At 53.8% G+C, this 19598-nt stretch overlaps 2 protein-coding genes across 3 annotated transcripts; one reads left to right on the top strand and one right to left on the bottom strand.

Annotated features, from left to right (window-relative positions):
* Positions 1-14739: 14739 nt before the first annotated feature.
* Positions 14740-16195, bottom strand: LOC100285904 (uncharacterized). Of its 2 annotated transcripts, NM_001398267.1 has the most exons (3): positions 16045-16195; positions 15790-15847; positions 14740-15705 (listed from the first exon to the last, which is right to left on the bottom strand). In NM_001398267.1, exon 3 carries the CDS (start codon positions 15575-15577, stop codon positions 15023-15025), a length of 555 nt encoding a protein of 184 aa, NP_001385196.1. In that variant the 5' UTR covers positions 15578-15705; positions 15790-15847; positions 16045-16195; the 3' UTR covers positions 14740-15022. The 2 variants fall into 2 exon arrangements, with proteins under 2 accessions (NP_001385196.1, NP_001385197.1); NM_001398268.1 differs by having other exon boundaries at positions 14740-15847; positions 16045-16191.
* A 233-nt stretch (positions 16196-16428) lies between these two features.
* Positions 16429-18937, top strand: LOC100382087 (xylulose kinase-1). Its single transcript, NM_001174850.1, has 8 exons — positions 16429-16487; positions 16590-16798; positions 16908-17047; positions 17168-17562; positions 17690-17778; positions 17870-18147; positions 18246-18315; positions 18400-18937. The coding sequence occupies exons 2-8, from the start codon at positions 16649-16651 to the stop codon at positions 18568-18570; spliced, it is 1293 nt and encodes a 430-aa protein (NP_001168321.1). The 5' UTR covers positions 16429-16487; positions 16590-16648; the 3' UTR covers positions 18571-18937.
* The last annotated feature ends 661 nt before the right edge of the window (positions 18938-19598 follow it).

Here is a 19598-nt window from a genome sequence, read left to right on the forward strand (position 1 = left end):
AAAATTGCAATTTCAAATGAGCATTCTATATCAAATGTATTCTTAGTGGAGAGTCTTGGATATAATTTGCTATCTGTCAGTCAATTATGTCAAATGGGATATAATTGTTTATTTACAAATGTAGATGTGTCTGTCTTTAGAAGATGTGATGGTTCACTAGCTTTTAAGGGTGTATTAGACGGCAAACTTTATTTAGTTGATTTTGCAAAAGAAGAGGCCGGTCTAGATGCATGCTTAATGGCTAAGACTTGCATGGGCTGGCTGTGGCATCGCCGCTTAGCACATGTGGGGATGAAGAACCTCCACAAGCTTCTAAAGGGAGAACATGTGATAGGTCTAACCAATGTTCATTTCGAAAAAGATAGACCTTGTGCAGCTTGTCAAGCAGGGAAACAGGTGGGAGGAGCGCATCACAGCAAGAATGTGATGACCACTTCAAGACCCCTGGAGCTGCTGCATATGGATCTCTTCGGACCCGTCGCCTATCTAAGCATAGGGGGAAGTAAGTATGGTCTAGTTATTGTTGATGACTTTTCCCGCTTCACTTGGGTGTTCTTTTTGCAGGATAAGTCTGAAACCCAAGGGACCCTCAAGCGCTTCCTCAGGAGGGCTCAAAATGAGTTTGAGCTCAAAGTGAAAAAGATAAGGAGCGACAACGGGTCCGAGTTCAAGAACCTTCAAGTGGAGGAGTTCCTTGAAGAAGAAGGGATCAAGCACGAGTTCTCCGCTCCCTACACACCACAGCAAAATGGTGTGGTAGAGAGGAAGAACAGGACGCTCATCGACATGGCGAGGACGATGCTAGGAGAGTTCAAGACCCCCGAGTGCTTTTGGACGGAAGCCGTGAACACGGCTTGCCACGCCATCAACAGGGTCTACCTTCATCGCCTCCTCAAGAAGACGTCATATGAGCTACTAACCGGTAACAAACCCAATGTATCGTACTTTCGTGTATTTGGGAGTAAATGCTACATTCTAGTAAAGAATGGTAGAAATTCTAAGTTTGCTCCCAAAGCTGTAGAAGGGTTTTTGTTAGGTTATGACTCAAATACAAAGGCGTATAGAGTCTTCAACAAATCATCGGGTTTGGTTGAAGTCTCTAGCGACGTTGTATTTGATGAGACTAATGGCTCTCCAAGAGAGCAAGTTGTTGATTGTGATGATGTAGATGAAGAAGATGTTCCGACGGCCGCTATACGAACCATGGCGATTGGAGAAGTGCGGCCACAGGAACAAGATGAGCAAGATCAACCCTCTTCCTCAATTATGGTGCATCCCCCGACTCAAGACGATGAACAGGTTCATCATAAGGAGGCGTGTGATCAAGGGGGAGAACAAGATGATCAAGTGATAGAGGAAGAAGCGCAACCGGCACCTCCAACTCAAGTTCGAGCGATGATTCAAAGGGATCATCCCGTCGACCAAATTCTGGGTGACATCAGCAAGGGAGTAACTACTCGATCTCGATTAGTTAATTTTTGCGAGCATTACTCCTTTGTCTCTTCTATTGAGCCTTTCAGGGTAGAAGAGGCCTTGCTAGATCCGGACTGGGTGTTGGCCATGCAAGAGGAGTTAAACAACTTCAAGCGCAATGAAGTTTGGACACTGGTGCCTCGTCCGAAGCAAAATGTTGTGGGAACCAAGTGGGTGTTCCGCAACAAACAGGACGAGCACGGGGTGGTGACGAGGAACAAGGCTCGACTTGTGGCAAAAGGTTATGCCCAAGTCGCAGGTTTGGATTTCGAGGAGACTTTTGCTCCTGTGGCTAGGCTAGAATCAATTCGTATCTTGCTAGCATATGCCGCTCACCATTCTTTCAGGTTGTTTCAAATGGATGTGAAGAGCGCCTTCCTCAACGGGCCAATCAAGGAGGAGGTGTACGTGGAGCAACCCCCTGGCTTCGAGGATGAACGGTACCCCGACCATGTGTGTAAGCTCTCTAAGGCGCTCTATGGACTTAAGCAAGCCCCAAGAGCATGGTATGAATGCCTTAGAGATTTCTTAATTGCTAATGCTTTCAAGGTTGGGAAAGCCGATCCAACTCTTTTTACTAAGACTTGTAATGGTGATTTGTTTGTGTGCCAAATTTATGTCGATGACATAATATTTGGTTCTACTAACCAAAAGTCTTGTGAAGAGTTTAGCAGGGTGATGACGCAGAAATTCGAGATGTCGATGATGGGCGAGTTGAACTACTTCCTTGGGTTCCAAGTGAAGCAACTCAAGGACGGCACCTTCATCTCCCAAACGAAGTACACGCAAGATCTGCTAAAGCGGTTTGGGATGAAGGACGCCAAGCCCGCAAAGACTCCGATGGGGACCGACGGACACACCGACCTCAACAAAGGAGGTAAGTCCGTTGATCAAAAAGCATACCGGTCAATGATAGGTTCTTTGCTTTACTTATGTGCTAGTAGACCGGATATTATGCTTAGCGTATGCATGTGTGCTAGATTTCAATCCGATCCTAAGGAGTGTCACTTAGTGGCGGTGAAGCGAATTCTTAGATATTTGGTTGCTACGCCTTGCTTCGGGCTCTGGTATCCAAAGGGGTCTATCTTTGACTTAGTTGGATACTCAGACTCCGACTATGCTGGATGTAAGGTCGATAGGAAGAGTACATCGGGGACGTGCCAATTCTTAGGAAGGTCCCTGGTGTCATGGAACTCTAAGAAACAAACTTCCGTTGCCCTATCCACCGCTGAGGCCGAGTATGTTGCCGCAGGACAGTGTTGCGCGCAACTACTTTGGATGAGGCAAACCCTCAGGGACTTTGGCTACAATCTGAGCAAAGTCCCACTCCTATGTGATAATGAGAGTGCTATCCGCATGGCGGAAAATCCTGTTGAACACAGCCGCACAAAGCACATAGACATCCGGCATCACTTTTTGAGAGACCACCAGCAAAAGGGAGATATCGAAGTGTTTCATGTTAGCACCGAGAACCAGCTAGCCGATATCTTCACTAAGCCTCTAGATGAGAAGACCTTTTGCAGGTTGCGTAGTGAGCTAAATGTCTTAGATTCGCGGAACCTGGATTGAATTGTAGCATACATGTAGTTATGCTTTTGATCATGTTCCTTTTTGCATTATGTTGCTTATTATGGTGCTCAAGTTGTACAAACACTCCCTGGACCTCACAAGTCCGTTGCAAAGTGATGCACATGTGTAGGGGGAGATGGGTTACAACTTGACCCTTTGAGACTAACCATGTGCTTGAGTTTGATAATTTAGTCTCGAAAGAGGATTGAAAGGGAAAAGGTGGGCTTGGACCATGAAAGACTTCCACTGCACTCCGATGAGAGGGTAACTAGTTCCAAGTTCATCTCATGAAATCTTATTGCCATTTGCTCTTAATTGAAGACTTTGGTGAGGCAATGAGGTTAAAAGGCCAAGATTGATCCCGTTTTGGTGCTTGATGCCAAAGGGGGAGAAAATAAAGGCCAAAGTGATAAATGGATCAGCTACCACTTGAGAGATTTTGAAAATAGTAGAATAGAGTTTTTGTTTTGTCAAAAGCTTTTATTGTCAAAAGCTTTTATTGTCTCTTATTGTCTCTATTTTCAAAAGTTGGCTTCTTGTGGGGAGAAGTGTTGATTATGGGAAAAAGGGGGAGTTTTTGAAATCCGTGGTCAAATTCTTTTGAAATGACTCTCTTTATGCTTCAATATGTGTGTTTGACTTATAGATAGAGATTTGAGTTTGATTTACAAAAACAAACCAAGTGGTGGCAAAGGATGATCCATATATGCCAAAATTGAATCAAAACCAATTTGAGTTTTTATTTGAAGTGATTTTGCACTTGTTCCACTTGCTTTATGTTGTGTTGGCATAAATCACCAAAAAGGGGGAGATTGAAAGGGAAATGTGCCCTTGGGCCATTTCTAAGTATTTTGGTGATTGAGTGCAAACACAAGGGCCTAAATGTGAATTTATGTACATGGATGAACAAGGTGAAAATCATGAAGTAAAGGTATGTTTCTAAGCCTTAGTACATTGGTTTTAAGTACTAATATATTTGTCTAAGTGTTAGAAACAGAAAGAAGAAGAATAGAGAAAAGGAGAAGGGACTTGGCTGTGTGCTGCCAAGACCCAGCTCGGTCTGGAGCACCGGACTGTCCGGTGTGCACCGGACAGTGTCCGGTGCGCCAGACTGGCGCGACTCGAACTGGCCGCTCTCGGGAAATTGGCCGGCGGCGTACGGCTAAAATTCACCGGACTGTCCGGTGTGCACCGGACTGTCCGGTGAGCCAACGGTCGGCCAGGGCCAACGGTCGGCCGCGCAATCCGCGCGGGACACGTGGCCGAGCCAACGGTCGGAAGACGGCACCGGACTGTCCGGTGTGCACCGGACATGTCCGGTGCGCCAACAGCGCCAGATCTGCCAACGGTCTGCAACGGTCGTCTTCGCCGTTTAAGGAAACAAATCGGGCACCGGACAGTGTCCGGTGTGCACCGGACTGTCCGGTGCCCCCGACGACAGAAGGCAAGGATGGCCTTCCGGATTTGCTCTCAACGGCTCCTAGCTGCCTTGGGGCTATAAAAGTAGCCCCTAGGCGCATGGAGGAGATACACAAGCAACCTTTGAGCATTCTTGATCATCCACACTAAGTCTCTGCGCATTCGTTTGTGTTTCTAAGTGATTCGAGCTCTGTTCTAAGTGAGAACTCTGAGATAGTCTTGTGAGCTCGATTCTTGGCCGTGTGTGTGCGCTTTTGCTGTGGATTTGTGTGTGTTGCTTCCCTCCCTTACTCTGTGTTTCATTTGTGATCATATACTTGTAAGGGCAAGAGACTCCAATTTGTGGAGATTCCTTGCAAACGGGATAGTGAAAGGAAAACAAAACACCGTGGTATTCAAGTGGGTCTTTGGACCACTTGAGAGGGGTTGATTGCAACCCTCGTCCGTTGGGACGCCACAACGTGGAGTAGGCAAGCGTTGGTCTTGGCCGAACCACGGGATAAAACCACTGTGTCACTCTGTGCTTGATTGGATTCTTGTGGTTATTGTGTTTTGACTCCTCTCTAGCCACTTGGCATAAACTGTGCTAACACCTAATCAAGTTTTGTGGCTATAAGTTTGAAGTTTTTACAGGATCACCTATTCACCCCCCCCCTCTAGGTGCTCTCAGCGCCGCGCCAACCGCCGAGCCTCGGCTCGGTCGAGGGGTAGCTCTCCTCGGTGGAGATATAGCAGGTACGGGGTCTGCCAGTTTCGATTAGGCGTGACCCCGCTTCGCTCCTCCTCGACGCGCAGTGCCTCACCCTCGGGGGCCGAGGGTACCTCGGACTGAACCGAGGGCGCCTCGGGCCGAGCTGAGGGTGCCTCGGGATGAGCCGAGGGTACCTTGGACTGAGCCGAGGGCGCCTCGGGTTGAGCCAAGGGTGCCTCAGACTGAGCCGAGGGTACCTCGGACTGAGCCGAGGGTACCTCGGGCTCGGACGTGTCGTCGTCTTGACGGAGGGTTGATGCAGGTCTCGGGAGAAGACGTCCGGGGGAACCGTCGTTCGCCCCGAGGCTATTTTAGTCAGCTCGTCCGCAGTCTCGTTGTAGCGCCGAGCGATGTGGTTGAGCTCGAGCCCGTAGAACTTGTCTTCCAGGCGCCGAACCTCATCGCAGTAGGCCTCCATCTTCGGGTCGCGACAATGGGAGTTCTTCATGACTTGGTCGATGACGAGCTGCGAGTCACCGCGAGCGTCAAGGCGTCGGACCCCTAGCTCGATGGCGATCCGCAACCCGTTTACCAGAGCCTCATACTCGGCCACATTGTTGGACGCCGGGAAGTGGAGGCGTAGCACGTAGCGTAGATGCTTTCCGAGGGGTGAGATGAAGAGTAGGCCTGCGCCGGCTCCTGTCTTCATCAGCGACCCGTCGAAGAACATGGTCCAGAGCTCCGGTTGGATCGGAGCCGTCGGTAGCTGGGTGTCGACCCATTCAGCCACGAAGTCCGCCAAGACCTGGGACTTGATGGCCTTCCGGGGAGCGAACGAGATTGTCTCGCCCATGATCTCCACCGCCCACTTTGCAATCCTACCCAAGGCCTCTCGGCACTGGATGATCTCTCCTAGGGGGAAGGATGACACCACAGTTACCGGATGAGACTCGAAGTAGTGTCGCAGCTTCCGCCGCGTCAGGATCACCGCGTACAGCAGCTTCTGAACTTGTGGGTAGCGGATCTTGGTTTCGGACAGTACCTCGCTGACGAAGTAGACTGGCCTCTGAACGGGCAATGTGTGCCCCTCTTCTTGCCTCTCGACCACAATCGCGGCGCTAACCACCTAAGTGGTCGCGGCGACGTAGACCAGGAGGGCTTCTCCGGCAGCTGGGGGCACCAAGATAGGCGCCTTTGTGAGGAGCGCCTTCAGGTTCCCGAGGGCTTCCTCGGCCTCAGGGGTCCAAGTGAAGCACTCGGCCTTCCTTAAGAGGCGGTACAGAGGTAGACCTCTTTCGCCGAGGCGTGAGATGAAGCGGCTCAGAGCCGCGAGGCATCCCATGACCCTTTGTACGCCTTTCAAGTCCTTGATGGGCCCCATGCTGGTGATAGCTGCGATCTTCTCCGGGTTGGCTTCGATGCCTCGCTCGGAGACGATGAACCCCAAGAGCATGCCTCGGGGTACTCCGAAAACACACTTTTCGGGATTGAGCTTGACGCCTTTCGCCTTGAGACATCGGAATGTCGCTCCAAGGTCGGAAAGGAGGTCGGAGGCTTTCCTCGTCTTGACTATGATGTCATCGACGTAGGCCTCGACCGTGCGGCCGATGTGTTCGCCGAACACATGGTTCATGCACCGCTGGTACGTCGCGCCCGCATTCCTCAAGCCGAATGGCATGGTGACATAGCAGTACATGCCGAAGGGTGTGATGAAAGAAGTCGCGAGCTGGTCAGACTCTTTCATCCTGATTTGATGATACCCTGAGTAGGCATCGAGGAAAGACAGGGTTTCGCACCTAGCAGTGGAATCCACAATTTGATCGATGCGAGGCAGAGGGTAGGGAACCTTCGGACATGCTTTGTTGAGACCAGTGTAGTCTACACACATCCGCCATTTCCCCCCTTTCTTTCTCACAAGCACAGGGTTGGCAAGCCATTCGGGATGGGATACCTCTTTGATGAACCCTGCCGCCATTAGCTTGTGGATCTCCTCGCCTATGGCTCTGCGCTTCTCCTCGTCGAATCGGCGCAGTGGCTGCTTGACGGGTCGGGCTCCGGCTCGGATGTCCAGCGAGTGCTCGGCGACATCCCTCGGTATGCCGGGCATGTCCGAGGGACTCCACGCGAAGACGTCGGCGTTCGCGCGGAGAAAGTCAACGAGCACTGCTTCCTATTTGGGATCGAGCCCAGAGCCGATCCAGATCTGCTTGGAGGCGTCGCCGCTGGGGTCGAGGGGGACGAACTTAACCGTCTCCGCTGGCTCAAAGTTGCCAGCATGACGCTTCATGTCTGGCACCTCCTTAGAGAGGCTCTCCAGGTCGGCGATGAGGGCCTCGGACTCGGCGAGGGCCTCGGCGTACTCCACGCACTCCACATCGCATTCGAACGCGTGTTTGTACGTGGGGCCGACGGTGATGACCCCGTTGGGGCCCGACATCTTGAGCTTCAGGTAGGTGTAGTTGGGGACGGCCATGAACTTCGCGTAGCATGGCCTCCCCAGTACCGCGTGGTAGGTTCCTCGGAACCCGACCACCTCGAACATCAGGGTCTCCCTTCGGAAGTTGGAGGGTGTTCCGAAGCAGACGGGAAGGTCGAGTTGTCCGAGGGGCTGGACGCGCTTCCCGGGAATGATCCCATGGAAGGGCGCAGCGCCTGCTCGGACGGAGGACAGGTCGACACGCAGGAGTCTGAGGGTTTCGGTGTAGATGATGTTGAGGCTGTTGCCTCCGTCCATGAGGACCTTGGTGAGCCTGACATCGCCGATGACGGGGTCGACGACGAGCGGGTATTTCCCCGGGCTCGGCACACGGTCGGGGTGATCATCTCGGTCGAAGGTGATGGGCTTGTCGGACCAGTCTAGATAGACTGGCGCCGCCACCTTCACCGAGCAGACCTCCCGGCGCTCTTGCTTTGCGGTGCCGAGCCGAGGCATTCGCCGCTTGCCCACCATAGATCATGAAGCAGTCGCGGACCTCGGGGAACTCTCCTGCCTGGTGATCTTCCTTCTTGTCGTCGTCGCGGGCCTTGCCACCCTCCGCGGGTGGCCCGGCCCTGTGGAAGTGGCGCCGAAGCATGACGCACTCCTCAAGGGTGTGCTTGACGGGTCCCTGGTGATAGGGGCACGGCTCCTTGAGCATCTTGTCGAAGAGGTTGGCACCTCCGGGGGGCTTCCGAGGGTTCTTGTACTCGGCGGCGGCGACAAGGTCCGCGTCGGCGGCGTCGCGTTTCGCTTGCGACTTCTTCTTGCCCTTCTTCTTGGCGCCGCGCTGAGTTGACGCCTCGGGAGCATCTTCCGATGGGCGGCCCTGGGGCTGCTTATCCTTTCGGAAGATAGCCTCGACCGCCCCCTGGCCAGAGGCGAACTTGGTGGCGATGTCCATCAGCTCGCTCGCCCTGGTGGGGGTCTTGCGACCCAGCTTGCTCACCAGGTCGCGGTAGGTGGTGCCAACGAGGAACGCGCCGATGACATCCGAGTCGGTGATGTTGGGCAGCTCGGTGCGCTGCTTCGAGAATCGCCGGATGTAGTCTCGGAGAGACTCTCCCGGCTGCTGTCGGCAGCTTCGGAGGTCCCAGGAATTCCCGGGGCGCACGTACGTGCCCTGGAAATTGCCGGCGAAAGCTTGGACTAGGTCGTCCCAGTTGGAGATCTGCCCCGGAGGCAGGTGCTCCGACCAGGCGCGAGCGGTGTCGGAGAGGAACAGGGGGAGGTTGCGGATAATGAGGTTGACATCGTCCGTTCCACCCAGTTGGCAGGCCAGACGGTAGTCCGCGAGCCACAGTTCCGGTCTCGTCTCCCCCGAGTACTTTGTGATAGTAGTCGGGGGTCGGAACCGGGTCGGGAACGGCGCCCGTCGGATGGCTCGGCTGAAGGCTTGCGGACCGGGTGGTTCGGGCGAGGGACTCCGATCCTCCCCGCTGTCGTAGCGTCCCCCACGCCTGGGGTGGTAGCCTCGGCGCACCCTCTCATCGAGGTGGGCCCGACGGTCGCGGTGATGGTGCTCGTTGCCGAGGCGACCCGGGGCCGCAGGCGCTGTGTTGCGCGTGCGCCTGGTGTAGACCGAGGCTTCCCGCATGAATCGGGAAGTCGCGGCATGAGGTTCCGAGGGGTACCCCTGCCTTCGGGAGGCGGAGCTCTCGGCCCGTCGGGCCACGGCGCCTTCCAGGAGATTCTTGAGCTCTCCCTGGATTCGCCGCCCCTCGGTGGTTGATGGCTCCGGCATCGCGCGAAGAAGCATTGCTGCTGCCGCCAGGTTCTGGCCGACCCCATTGGATGCGGGTGGTGGCCTGACCCTAACGTCGTCGGCGACGCGGTGCTGGAAGCCCTGGGGTAGATGATGTATTTCTCCGGCCGGAGGTTGGCCCGCCCATGCCTGCCCGACGTCCCGACGGATCAGCTCAAGCGCTCTTGCTCCCTCGTCGAGCCTGGCCTGCACCCCGCGGATTTGCTCGAGCTATGGGTCATGACCCCCCGCCTGAACGGGGACCACAGCTAGCTCCCGTGGGATGTCAACGCGAGGCACTGACCTAGGGAGGTCACCGTCCTCCGGCATGCCGAGATGGTTGCCTTCGGGGGGACCCCCTAGATCGACGTGGAAGCATTCGCGACTTGGGCCGCAGTCCTCGTCACCGAGGCTACGGCTACCGTCGGAACAGTCGGAAAGGCAGTAGTCGCATGCGGTCATGAAGTCCCGCATAGCACTGGGGTTGCCAAGTCCAGAGAAATCCCAACAGATGTTGGGCTCGTCGTCTTCCTCGGACCCAGAGGGCCCGTAGGTCGAGACGTCCGTCAGCCGGTCCCAAGGTGACCGCATACAAAACCCCAGAGGGTTTGGACTTGCCTCTACGAGAGCGCCCGCCAAAGCGAAGTCGCTAGGCGGGTTGAGGCTGGATCCGAAAGACGTGGGATGGGAATCGGTCGGTACCTTTTGGTCGACGGGCGGCAATGAGGTCACGTCGGGGACTGACTGCGCCGTTGTCTCAGGTACGAGGGTGACGTCCAGCAAGCTTTTCGCGAGCGTGCTGGCGTCGTCCGCTTGCTCGGGTTTGGCGTGTCGCGGGGAGACGGCGCTCGCCTTCGTCTCAAACACGAGGTCGACGCCCGATGCGCCCCCCGTTGGGGCGCTGGGGCCATCGACTCGCTCGGCAGCCGACGAGGCGCTGTCTCCTGCTTGGCCTTGGTTGCCCCGCCTCCTCCTCCGTTCGCGGGGGAGAGGACGGGGTGAGCTCGAAGGCTGTTCTTCCACCATGCGGGGAAGACGTCGCCGATTCCGCCGCCGGCAGGCGGACTGTCGGTCGCCACTGTCGTTGTCGTGCGGCGGTGGAAGGAGTATCATGTCGTAGCTGCCGTCGAGGGACGTGAACTCAAGGCTCTCGAAACGGAGCACCGTCCCGGGTTGGAGAGGTTGCTGGAGACTGCCCATCTGGAGCTTGACGGGAAGCTGTTCGTCAACACGCAGCAGACCCCTACCTGGCGCGCCAACTGTTGGCGTTCCGAGACCGGGGGGTCCCTGAGCCGACGAGTGAATGTCGCCGCGTGCCCCAGCCCAGATGGGTCGAGCGCGAGGGCGAGCGCGAAGGGGGGAGAGCGAGGCGGCCGGAGATCGGCGTGAGAGAGGTGGGAATCCCGCGGCCTTCGTGTTCGTCCCGCGCCCAGGTCGGGTGCGCTTGCAGTAGGGGGTTACAAGCGTCCACGCGGGAGAGGGAGCGAGCGGCCTCCGGCGAGCGCCTGTTCTCGTCCTCGTCCCCGCGCGGCCAACCTTCTCTAAGAGGGCCCTGGTCCTCCCTTTTATAGGCGCAAGGAGAGGATCCAGGTGTACAATGGGGGGTGTACCAGAGTGCTACGTGTCTAGCGGAGGAGAGCTAGCGCCCTAGGTACATGCCGTTGTGGCAACCGGAGAGATCTTGGCACCCAGCTGGTGTGATGTCGTGGCCGTCGGAGGAGCGATGGAGCTTGGCGGAGGGACAACTGTCGGAGCGGTTGAGTCCTTGCTGACGTCCTCTTGCTTCCGTGAGGGGGCTAGGAGCCGCCGTCGTCACAGAGCATGCGGGGCGCCATTATTGCCTATCTGGCGGAGCGAGCCAGATGGGACGCCGGTCTTGTTCCCTGTGGCCCGAGTCAGCTCGGGGTAGGGTGATGATGGCGCCTCCTGTTGACGTGGCTGGTCTACGCCCTAGGTTGGGCGATGTGGAAGCTCCTCCGAAGCCGAGGTCGAGTCCGAGCCCCCGGGTCGGGCGAGGCGGAGATTGCCGGCTGGTGCCGGGGCGGTGTCCGAGCCCTGGGGTCGGGCGAAGCGGAGTTCGTCGTCTTCTGGGGCCGAGCCCAAGTCCGAGCCCTGGGTCGGGCGAGGCGGAGATCGTTGTCTTCTGGGGCCGAGTCCAAGTCCGAGCCCTGGGTCGGGCGAGGCGGAGATCGTCGTTTTCTGGGGCCGAGCCCAAGTCCGAGCCCTGGGTCGGGCGAGGCGGAGATCGTCGTCTTCTGGGACTTAGCCCGAGTCCAAGCCCTGGGTCGGGCGAAGTTCGCCGTCTTCCGGGACTTAGCCCGAGTCCGAGCCCTGGGTCGAGCGGAGTTCGCCGTCTTCCGGGACTTAGCCTGAGTCCGAGCCCTGGGTCGGGCGGAGTTTGCCGTCTTCCGGGACCTAGCCCGAGTCCGAGCCCTGGGTCGGGCGGAGTTCGCCGTCTTTCGGGACTTAGCCCGAGTCCGAGCCCTAGGTCGGGCGAGGCGGAGCTTCCTATGGAGCCTTCAGCCGGGCCTGACTGCCTGTCAGTCTCACTCTGTCAAGTGGCACCACAGTCGGAGTGGCACAGGCGGCGCTGTCCTTCTGTCAGGCCGGTCAGTGGAGCGGCGAAGTGACGGCGGTCACTTCGGCTCTGCCGGCTGGGGGGCGCGCGTCAGGATAAGGGTGTCAGGCCACCTTTGTATTAAATGCTCCTGCGACTTGGTCGGTCGGTGCAGCGATTTGGTCAGGGTTGCTTCTTAGCGAAGGCAGGGCCTCGGGCGAGCCGGGAATATGTTCGCCGCTGAAGGGGGGCCTCGGGCGAGACGGAAATCCTCCGGGGTCGGCTGCCCTTGTCCGAGGCTAGGCTCGGGCGAGGCGTGATCGAGTCCCTCGAATGGACTGATCCCTGACTTAATCGCACCCATCAGGCCTTTACAGCTTTGTGCTGATGGGGGTTACCAGCTGAGAGTTAGGAGCCTTGAGGGTACCCCTAATTATGGTCCCCGACAGGACTGCTTCCAGAGGTCGAACTGGCAGTCGCCAAGTTTCTTCTCGTCGTCGGTGAGCGACGCTAACGCGAGCACCTCGTGCTAGTGGTGTTTGTTCGGGGTTTCCAAGTAAGAAACATGGATTTATCTTTGGCATTGGTTTATGAAAATGACTTATAAGTTAGATCCATGGAAAAATATTATGGAGAATAAATGTCACACATGCAAAAAAAGTATTTAAGTTGAAAACATTATTCAAACAAAAGAAATTGCATGCAAGGCTCTTCTTTAAATACTACTCCCTCAATCCAAAAATATAATTTAATTAGGGCTGGGCATTCGGTTTTTTTCTAAACTTCGGTTCGGTTTTTTGGTTTTAAAAAACTTCGGTTTTTCAAACATTAGAAACCGATCGGTTTTCTAGAAAATGAAAAACCGAGAAGTTCGGTTTCGGTTTTTTACTTCGGTTTTTCGGTAAAAACCGAATACCAAACTTATAATCAAGACAATACATACAACAAGTTTACATGATAGATTACACATAATTTTAAAAAGTAAAAATTATATAGGTACAAATATTTAGATATACATCGTACATCACATACAAATAAGTGAATAACAATTTAATTGTATCACACAATTAGTTCACATAATCGAATAGTCAAATTTGAGAATTGATAAAGTTTGGTATTCGGTTTTTTCGGTTCGGTATATGGTGAAAACCGATTACGATACCGAAAACCGAACTTGTTAGATACAAAAACCGAAACCGAACCGAACTACCAAAAAACTGAAATTTCGGTTCGGTTCGGTACGGTTCGGTTCGGTTTTCGGTTTATGGTAAAAATGTGCCCACCCCTAAATTTAATAATCTCAGTGATACTTATCTACTACTACACATTGTGCAAGGGTAGCAGGTGGGCTTCGGGAGAGATGTAGTATATATTTTTACTATAATAGATATAGACATAAACACACATGTGGTGTAGCGGTAGCTACGAGTACATTTACTTGAGGGGTCGTGGGTTCGAATCCCCTGGGAGCCTGTTTTTTTAATTTAATTTTAGCTAGGCGTGGGATGCACGTGGGAATGAGAATGAGCTTTGTGGGAGGGGGAATGAGAAAGACACGTGACCGCCGAGAATGGAAATGTGAATGGGCTTTGCACGGAGAGGGAATGAGAAAGACAGACAGCCGGGAATGGGAATGGTGGTAGCCTACCCCTTACCGTCTTAATAGGTAGTAGAGATTTAAAACCATCAGAACAGATCTGAGCGCCTAATTTAGCCTTGGTTCTTGGACTATCTGGTGAGGAGAGAAGAATGTGGGAGATTTCTGGGGCCGGAGGCCTCTCCTTCATTCCTTGCAGCTCCCTCCCTAAAATATAGGTGTAGTAGGTTTCTTTTTGTTAGATGGATTAGTTTTTGTATGCCTATTTTTAGCCTCCGTAAGGAGGTCTTGTTTTTCTTTTGTCAATTTTTGGGCCTTGACCTATTTGCTTTTTAATATAATGTTTTTTGTTACTTTCTAGGCCTTGACCTATTTCCTTTTTAATATAATGATGAACGGGTCTTTCGAGAAAGAAACAATAAAATACTTCTCAATCATTTCTGACATAACCACATCATAAAAAATGGTCCTAGCTCTAGGATAGCCTCTTTATTCTAACACATGGAACCAAAGCAACAATGATGATGTTTGATTCGCCGAAATGTAACATAAACAGATTATATGGGATAATAGATACCAATACTTATGTTTGGTTGAGCTCTTTCTAGTAGTGTACTACTATCCAATCTAATTATAACTACTAAACATTACGGCCGGTAAGAGATCCCATTATCATTCCCTTAATAGCATCTGAACCAAACAGAACCCATGTACTATAAAGAAAGTTAAGCACAACCAACCTTAATAGCATCTGAACCAAACAGTACCCATGTACTATAAAAAAAGTTAAGCACAACCAACCTGCATACATTCTTGCTGAAGAAATACTGCATGCCAACAAGTACTTGACAAGAATACAACACAAACTAAAAAGCGAAGTTCAGTACTGTTTTTCAGTTTTGTAAACACTTTGCTTTCTATAAAAGCAAGGTTTACCTCTGTTAAAATAAGAATGACAGAAACAATAAATTTGCTTTGGCCAGACCACTGGAGCGGAGAGTAATTAAGATACACACAAGAATTTCGTTGCTCGATCCTGTTCTTGAGTGTGAATTGTAAGACTTTGAATATGCAATATGAGCGCTTCACAGAAAATAGCTTAGGAGAATAGGAGATATGCCATACAGAAACTTCACATTTATCTCCTTGTCCAAAAGGAACTGGTAAAAGTCCACCAGAGAAAACCTCCACGTAGTGCTTACTTCCACACAGATTTAATTAATGCATTAAATTCCATGCCCTAAATTAGAGACAATTATGGGTACAGGGTAAACTACAATTTGCAAAGTGAAGGATACAAACAGGCTTCAGTCGGGTCAATATCTGAAGCTCAAGATAGACATTACAACTAAGTCATTTAAAACTAAACATTGCTACATGCTGCTGCTACTACTACTACTACAAATTTCTGCAGATTCTTACATAGACATAAAAGCAATAAATCGGGCCTAACTGCAGCTCTACAACCTACAAAGCTAGAAACATACTATGTCATTTTACCTGATCGTTACAAACTTATTTGTGCCATGCTTAGCCCAAAACGTCTTCAAGTCAATTGGATTAGCAAGGTTGTACCCTTCGCCAGCAAGCTTCTCAAGCACCTTTTTGAATGCACCTTGGCTCATCTTCCTTCCAGCAATTCGAGCGCCCCGGCGCTTTGTGCTCATTGGCAGTGGATACGTTGAAATAGAAGTTGTGCAGCATGCAGACTGCCAGCCACCTGCGCCCCATCGGTAGCATTGCTGGGGAGCTCCGGTGCATGAGCACACTGGTGTCGGTATGTTAGCAAGGTCCAACTCAATACCATTAATCACCATCCCCACAGTCTTCTTAGGTCCCCTCCTTCGGGGCGCATGCTCATTAAGTGCCCCATTCTCTGGTGGAACAGCAGCCTTCTTAGGCTTCCTAGGCTTCAGTGACTTAGGCTGCCGAACCTGCCACCTCTTCTTTACAGGCGGCTTTGTGTCCGGGTCAGGATGTGCCGCCAGCATAGTCACGATGATGTTGTGATTGCTGCGCGTGGAGCTGGTGTGCGGCATTGTGATGTCCATGCTGCTGCAGCAAGGCACCTCTCGGGAGCAGCGGCTTTGTGTCCCGGTCAGGCGGCATGGACGACATGAGCTGCAGGCCTAGGCTGCCTTTGACGGTGTCGTAGAAGCCCCAGTTCCGAATGGCAAGGCTGCCATCATCGGCTTCCATCTCAGAATGTGAGGAAAAGCAAATCCACCTCTAGAGATCGCAATCTGTAGGAGAAAACCCGAACCTTGTCGTGGTTTCTGATCAGCCCCCATCTCCGCAACCGCCCTGCAATCGGTAGTCCCCTGCACACCCATTCTGCCCATCAGATAGAGCATTGAGGTTCCGGCAGAAGCAGAAGCAAAGATGCAAATTCCAGGCACTGTAACCAAACCCTAGGATTGATACCGAATCGAAGCCAGTGGGCGTTAATACATGCACACATAGTTATATACGATTGTGTCAGATCCGGATAAAAATGCAAGGGAAGCGGCGGTCGCACCTGGCGATGCTCGTCGCCGGCGAAGACAAGGGCGGCGGCGCTCGCCCTGTCGCCGACGGAGGGGGGTGGGGCCGTGGGGGGGTCAGGTTGTAGGGAGGCGAACGGGGATCCTCTGCTACCGGCTCGGCGTGCCGGCGTGCGTCGGGCAGGCCCCGCCAAACGCAGTGCACACCTCGCTCTGTCGGGTATAGGTGGTCACAACCACGGCCCAGTAAAATTCTGTACTGGTCCGTCTTCGGGCCCAGCAAAGATTATTTTGTGGCGTTCCCGTTCGTCAGAATCTTCTTCCCTTATCCTTCCCCGGCCGACCTGGGCCAGCACAGCATCGCCTTCACCTCCTTGTCTCCTTCCTTTCGTTCCAAATCAAAGCCGATCGCCCATGGTGTCAGCTCTCACTCCCTCAGCAGAGCTGCTGCCTCACCCCCGCCACCCTGCAAAACGAGGTAACGGACCATACCAAACATACCTGATACCTCATGCTCTGTCACTGCGCTGCTGCTCATCCAATCCAATCCAAGGCCTGTAAGAATGCTACATGTTTCCAGGGTTACTAGGGTTCCGGAGGGATCATAGCCGCGCTGCTACATCGAAAGTAAGAGTTACCATGCTCAGCCAGCAGAATCCGGGCGGCGAGAGCGCCGGCACGCCTCCTCTGTACCTCGGGATAGACTTCGGCACTTCCGGAGCAAGATACGCCCTCATCGACGAGCACGGGGCCATCCATTCGGAAGGGAAGCGAGCTTACTGTGCGCCTGTAAGAGCCGAGCATCCGCTTTCCGTCCGTGTCCGTCCCTGACGACGAACCAGCCAGCGAATCCTTTATTCCTTTGACTGGAGTTGGTATATATATATTATATACTCAGGTCGGCGACGCCGCGGGCTGGGCGAGCTCGTGGCGAGCGGCGCTCTTCCAGCTCCTCGCCGACGTCCCGCCTGCCCACCGCCCGTCCGTCTCCTCCATCTCCATAGACGGCACCTCCGCCACCGCGCTAATCGTCGACAGGTGAACCAAAACTTCTCGGCCGACGCACGCGGTCGAACCCGGCAAATAAATGCGTGCGTGTGAGTGTGTCGTGTACTCGTGTGTGATGATGATTGGCTACTTAACCATCCGCCGACGCAGCGAGACCGGGGAGCTCCTGGGCGGGCCGTTCCTCTACAACGAAGGCTTCCCGGACGCTCTGCCCGCCGTGGAGTCGGTGGCGCCGGCGAACCACACCGTGTGCTCCCCCACCTCCACGCTCTGCAAGCTGGTGTCGTGGTGGGCGGCCTCGGGCGGCGCAGCCGCGGGCGCGGCGGTGCTGATGCACCAGTCCGACTGGCTCCTGTGGCTGCTGCACGGCCGGCCCGGCGGCGTCTCCGACTACAACAGCGCGCTCAAGGTGGGCTACGACCCGGAGCTCGGCGCCTACCCGGGCTGGCTGACCTCGCAGCCCTACTCGCGCATGCTGCCGGCCGCCGTCAGACCACCTGGGGCTCCCGTCGCTGCGCTCAGAGACGACGTGCGCTCACAGTACGGTAAACGCTCGTACTACGTGCTAGTAGTAGTAAGTAGGCTACGTACCGACGGTTTCCGAGTCTTTTTTGGAGCAATCCGCCAGTTGCGTATCGTTTCATCTTCGGTCTCGCCTTGGCACGCGCGCAGGATTTTCTGAGGACTGCGTTGTGTGCGCTGGAACCACTGACAGCATCGCGGCGTTTCTTGCTGCCCGCAGAAGTGAACCAGGAACAGCTGTGAGTACCCCTACTTACCCCTAGGAGGACTGCTAGTCACGAACCGAAATAAAGACGATTGATTACACTACTGTAAAGTAACTGTGAGCAGGTGACGTCGCTGGGGTCAACTCTGGCGATCAAGCTGGTGAGCAGAGTCCACGTGGCCGACGCGAGGTTCGGCGTGTACAGCCACCGCCTGGACGACGTGTGGCTCGTCGGCGGGGCGTCCAACACCGGGGGAGCCGTGCTCCGGCAGCTCTTCACGGACGACCAGCTCGCGGCGCTGAGCGAGCACATCGACCCGGCCGTCCCTTCCCCTCTCGACTACTACCCCCTGCCGAAGAAAGGCGAGAGGTTCCCGGTCTCCGACCCAGACATGATGCCAAGGTTCAGTATGTTCAATAGGCGTGCCTGTGTGTCTTCCTCCATTCTGCAACTTCAAATTCGGTCTCTTCTTCTTGTTGTCGTCGTCGTCGTCTCTGCAGGCTGCAGCCGCGCCCTGGGAGCGACGCGGAGTACCTGCACGGCATACTGGAATCGATCGCGCGAATCGAGGTCCAAACCAAATCAAACTCCGTTGCTTTTAAATTTGGCGCATTTAGATTTGAACCACCAAGCTAACTGTGATCGGATGACCAGGCCAAGGGGTACAGCCTGCTGAAGGAGCTCGGCGCGACGGCGGTGGAGGAGGTGTTCACAGCGGGGGGAGGAGCGCAGAACGACAGGTGGACGGCCATCCGGGAGAGGGTGCTCGGCGTGGCGTCCGGAAGGCCCAGCAGACTGAGGCGGCCTATGGAGCTGCACTGCTAGCACTCAAGGGCGCCAAGAGCTTGGCTGGCTAGTGTGTCTTGTTGTGCTTGGTAGGGCTGGACGAAAAACTCGTAGCTCGTTAACTCGCTCGACTCGACTCAATAGTGGCTCGGCTCGACTCGACTCGTTTATAATTTGTAACGAGTTGAGCTTGTATTTCAACTCGTTACGATAACGAGCCAGCTCGAGCTGGCTCGCGAGCTGACTCGCGAGCCAAACGAGTTGAAGTAATTAGTCAAACTACAATAATCTTGGATCCAAAATAGTTAATCTTGTACTCTACTATAGTTAATCTTGTTCTTTGTTGAGTGTGAAATCTTAAGTTGCAAACTCTATTCTGTTTTTCTAAATAGATCTCCTTCTTTTCTTTTGCTACATGTTTTTATATCCGTTCGTAGACACTAGACATGGTATTATCGAGCTGGCTCACGAGCTAAACGAGCCAGCTCGAGTTGGCAAACGAGTCGAGCCGAGTTGGATCTTCAGCTCGTTAACATAACGAGTCGAGCCGAGCCAGCTCGTTATCTTAACGAGCCAACTCGAGTCGAGTCGAGCCGAGTCGAGCCAGCTCGATATCCGCCCCTAGTGCTTGGAAAATTTTAAATGCCAGATGGTTTTGTTAGAAAACATTCCATATGATCTAATTGTAAGGGGTGCAATACTTCATGAGATTAATACAACTGGCTGTCATTCTCTCCATTCTCTGTGTCTCGTTACCACTGAAATTCAACACATTATCAGCACGTGCTCGCGAAATCAGAGGAAGAAGAGGAATGGATCGCTCGCTGCTGAAGAAAATTGGAGGGCTCTGCCTCTTGAACAACAGGAAGGTATGCGTGAAGAAATTTGTGACGCCGATGACGTTGTCCGATACCCGGCAACTTCGCCTAGACTGGAGCACGACCGACCGACACCAGACCGTCGTAGACGCGGCGCGAGGCCCGCGCTCGGCGAAGCCGGCCTCGGCGCGGCTGAAAGGGAATTAGGCTTACACTTAGTCCCTAATTAATTTTGGTGGTTGAATTGCC

Source organism: Zea mays, chromosome 2, assembly GCF_902167145.1.
Source record: "Zea mays cultivar B73 chromosome 2, Zm-B73-REFERENCE-NAM-5.0, whole genome shotgun sequence".
Taxonomy (NCBI): domain Eukaryota; kingdom Viridiplantae; phylum Streptophyta; class Magnoliopsida; order Poales; family Poaceae; genus Zea; species Zea mays.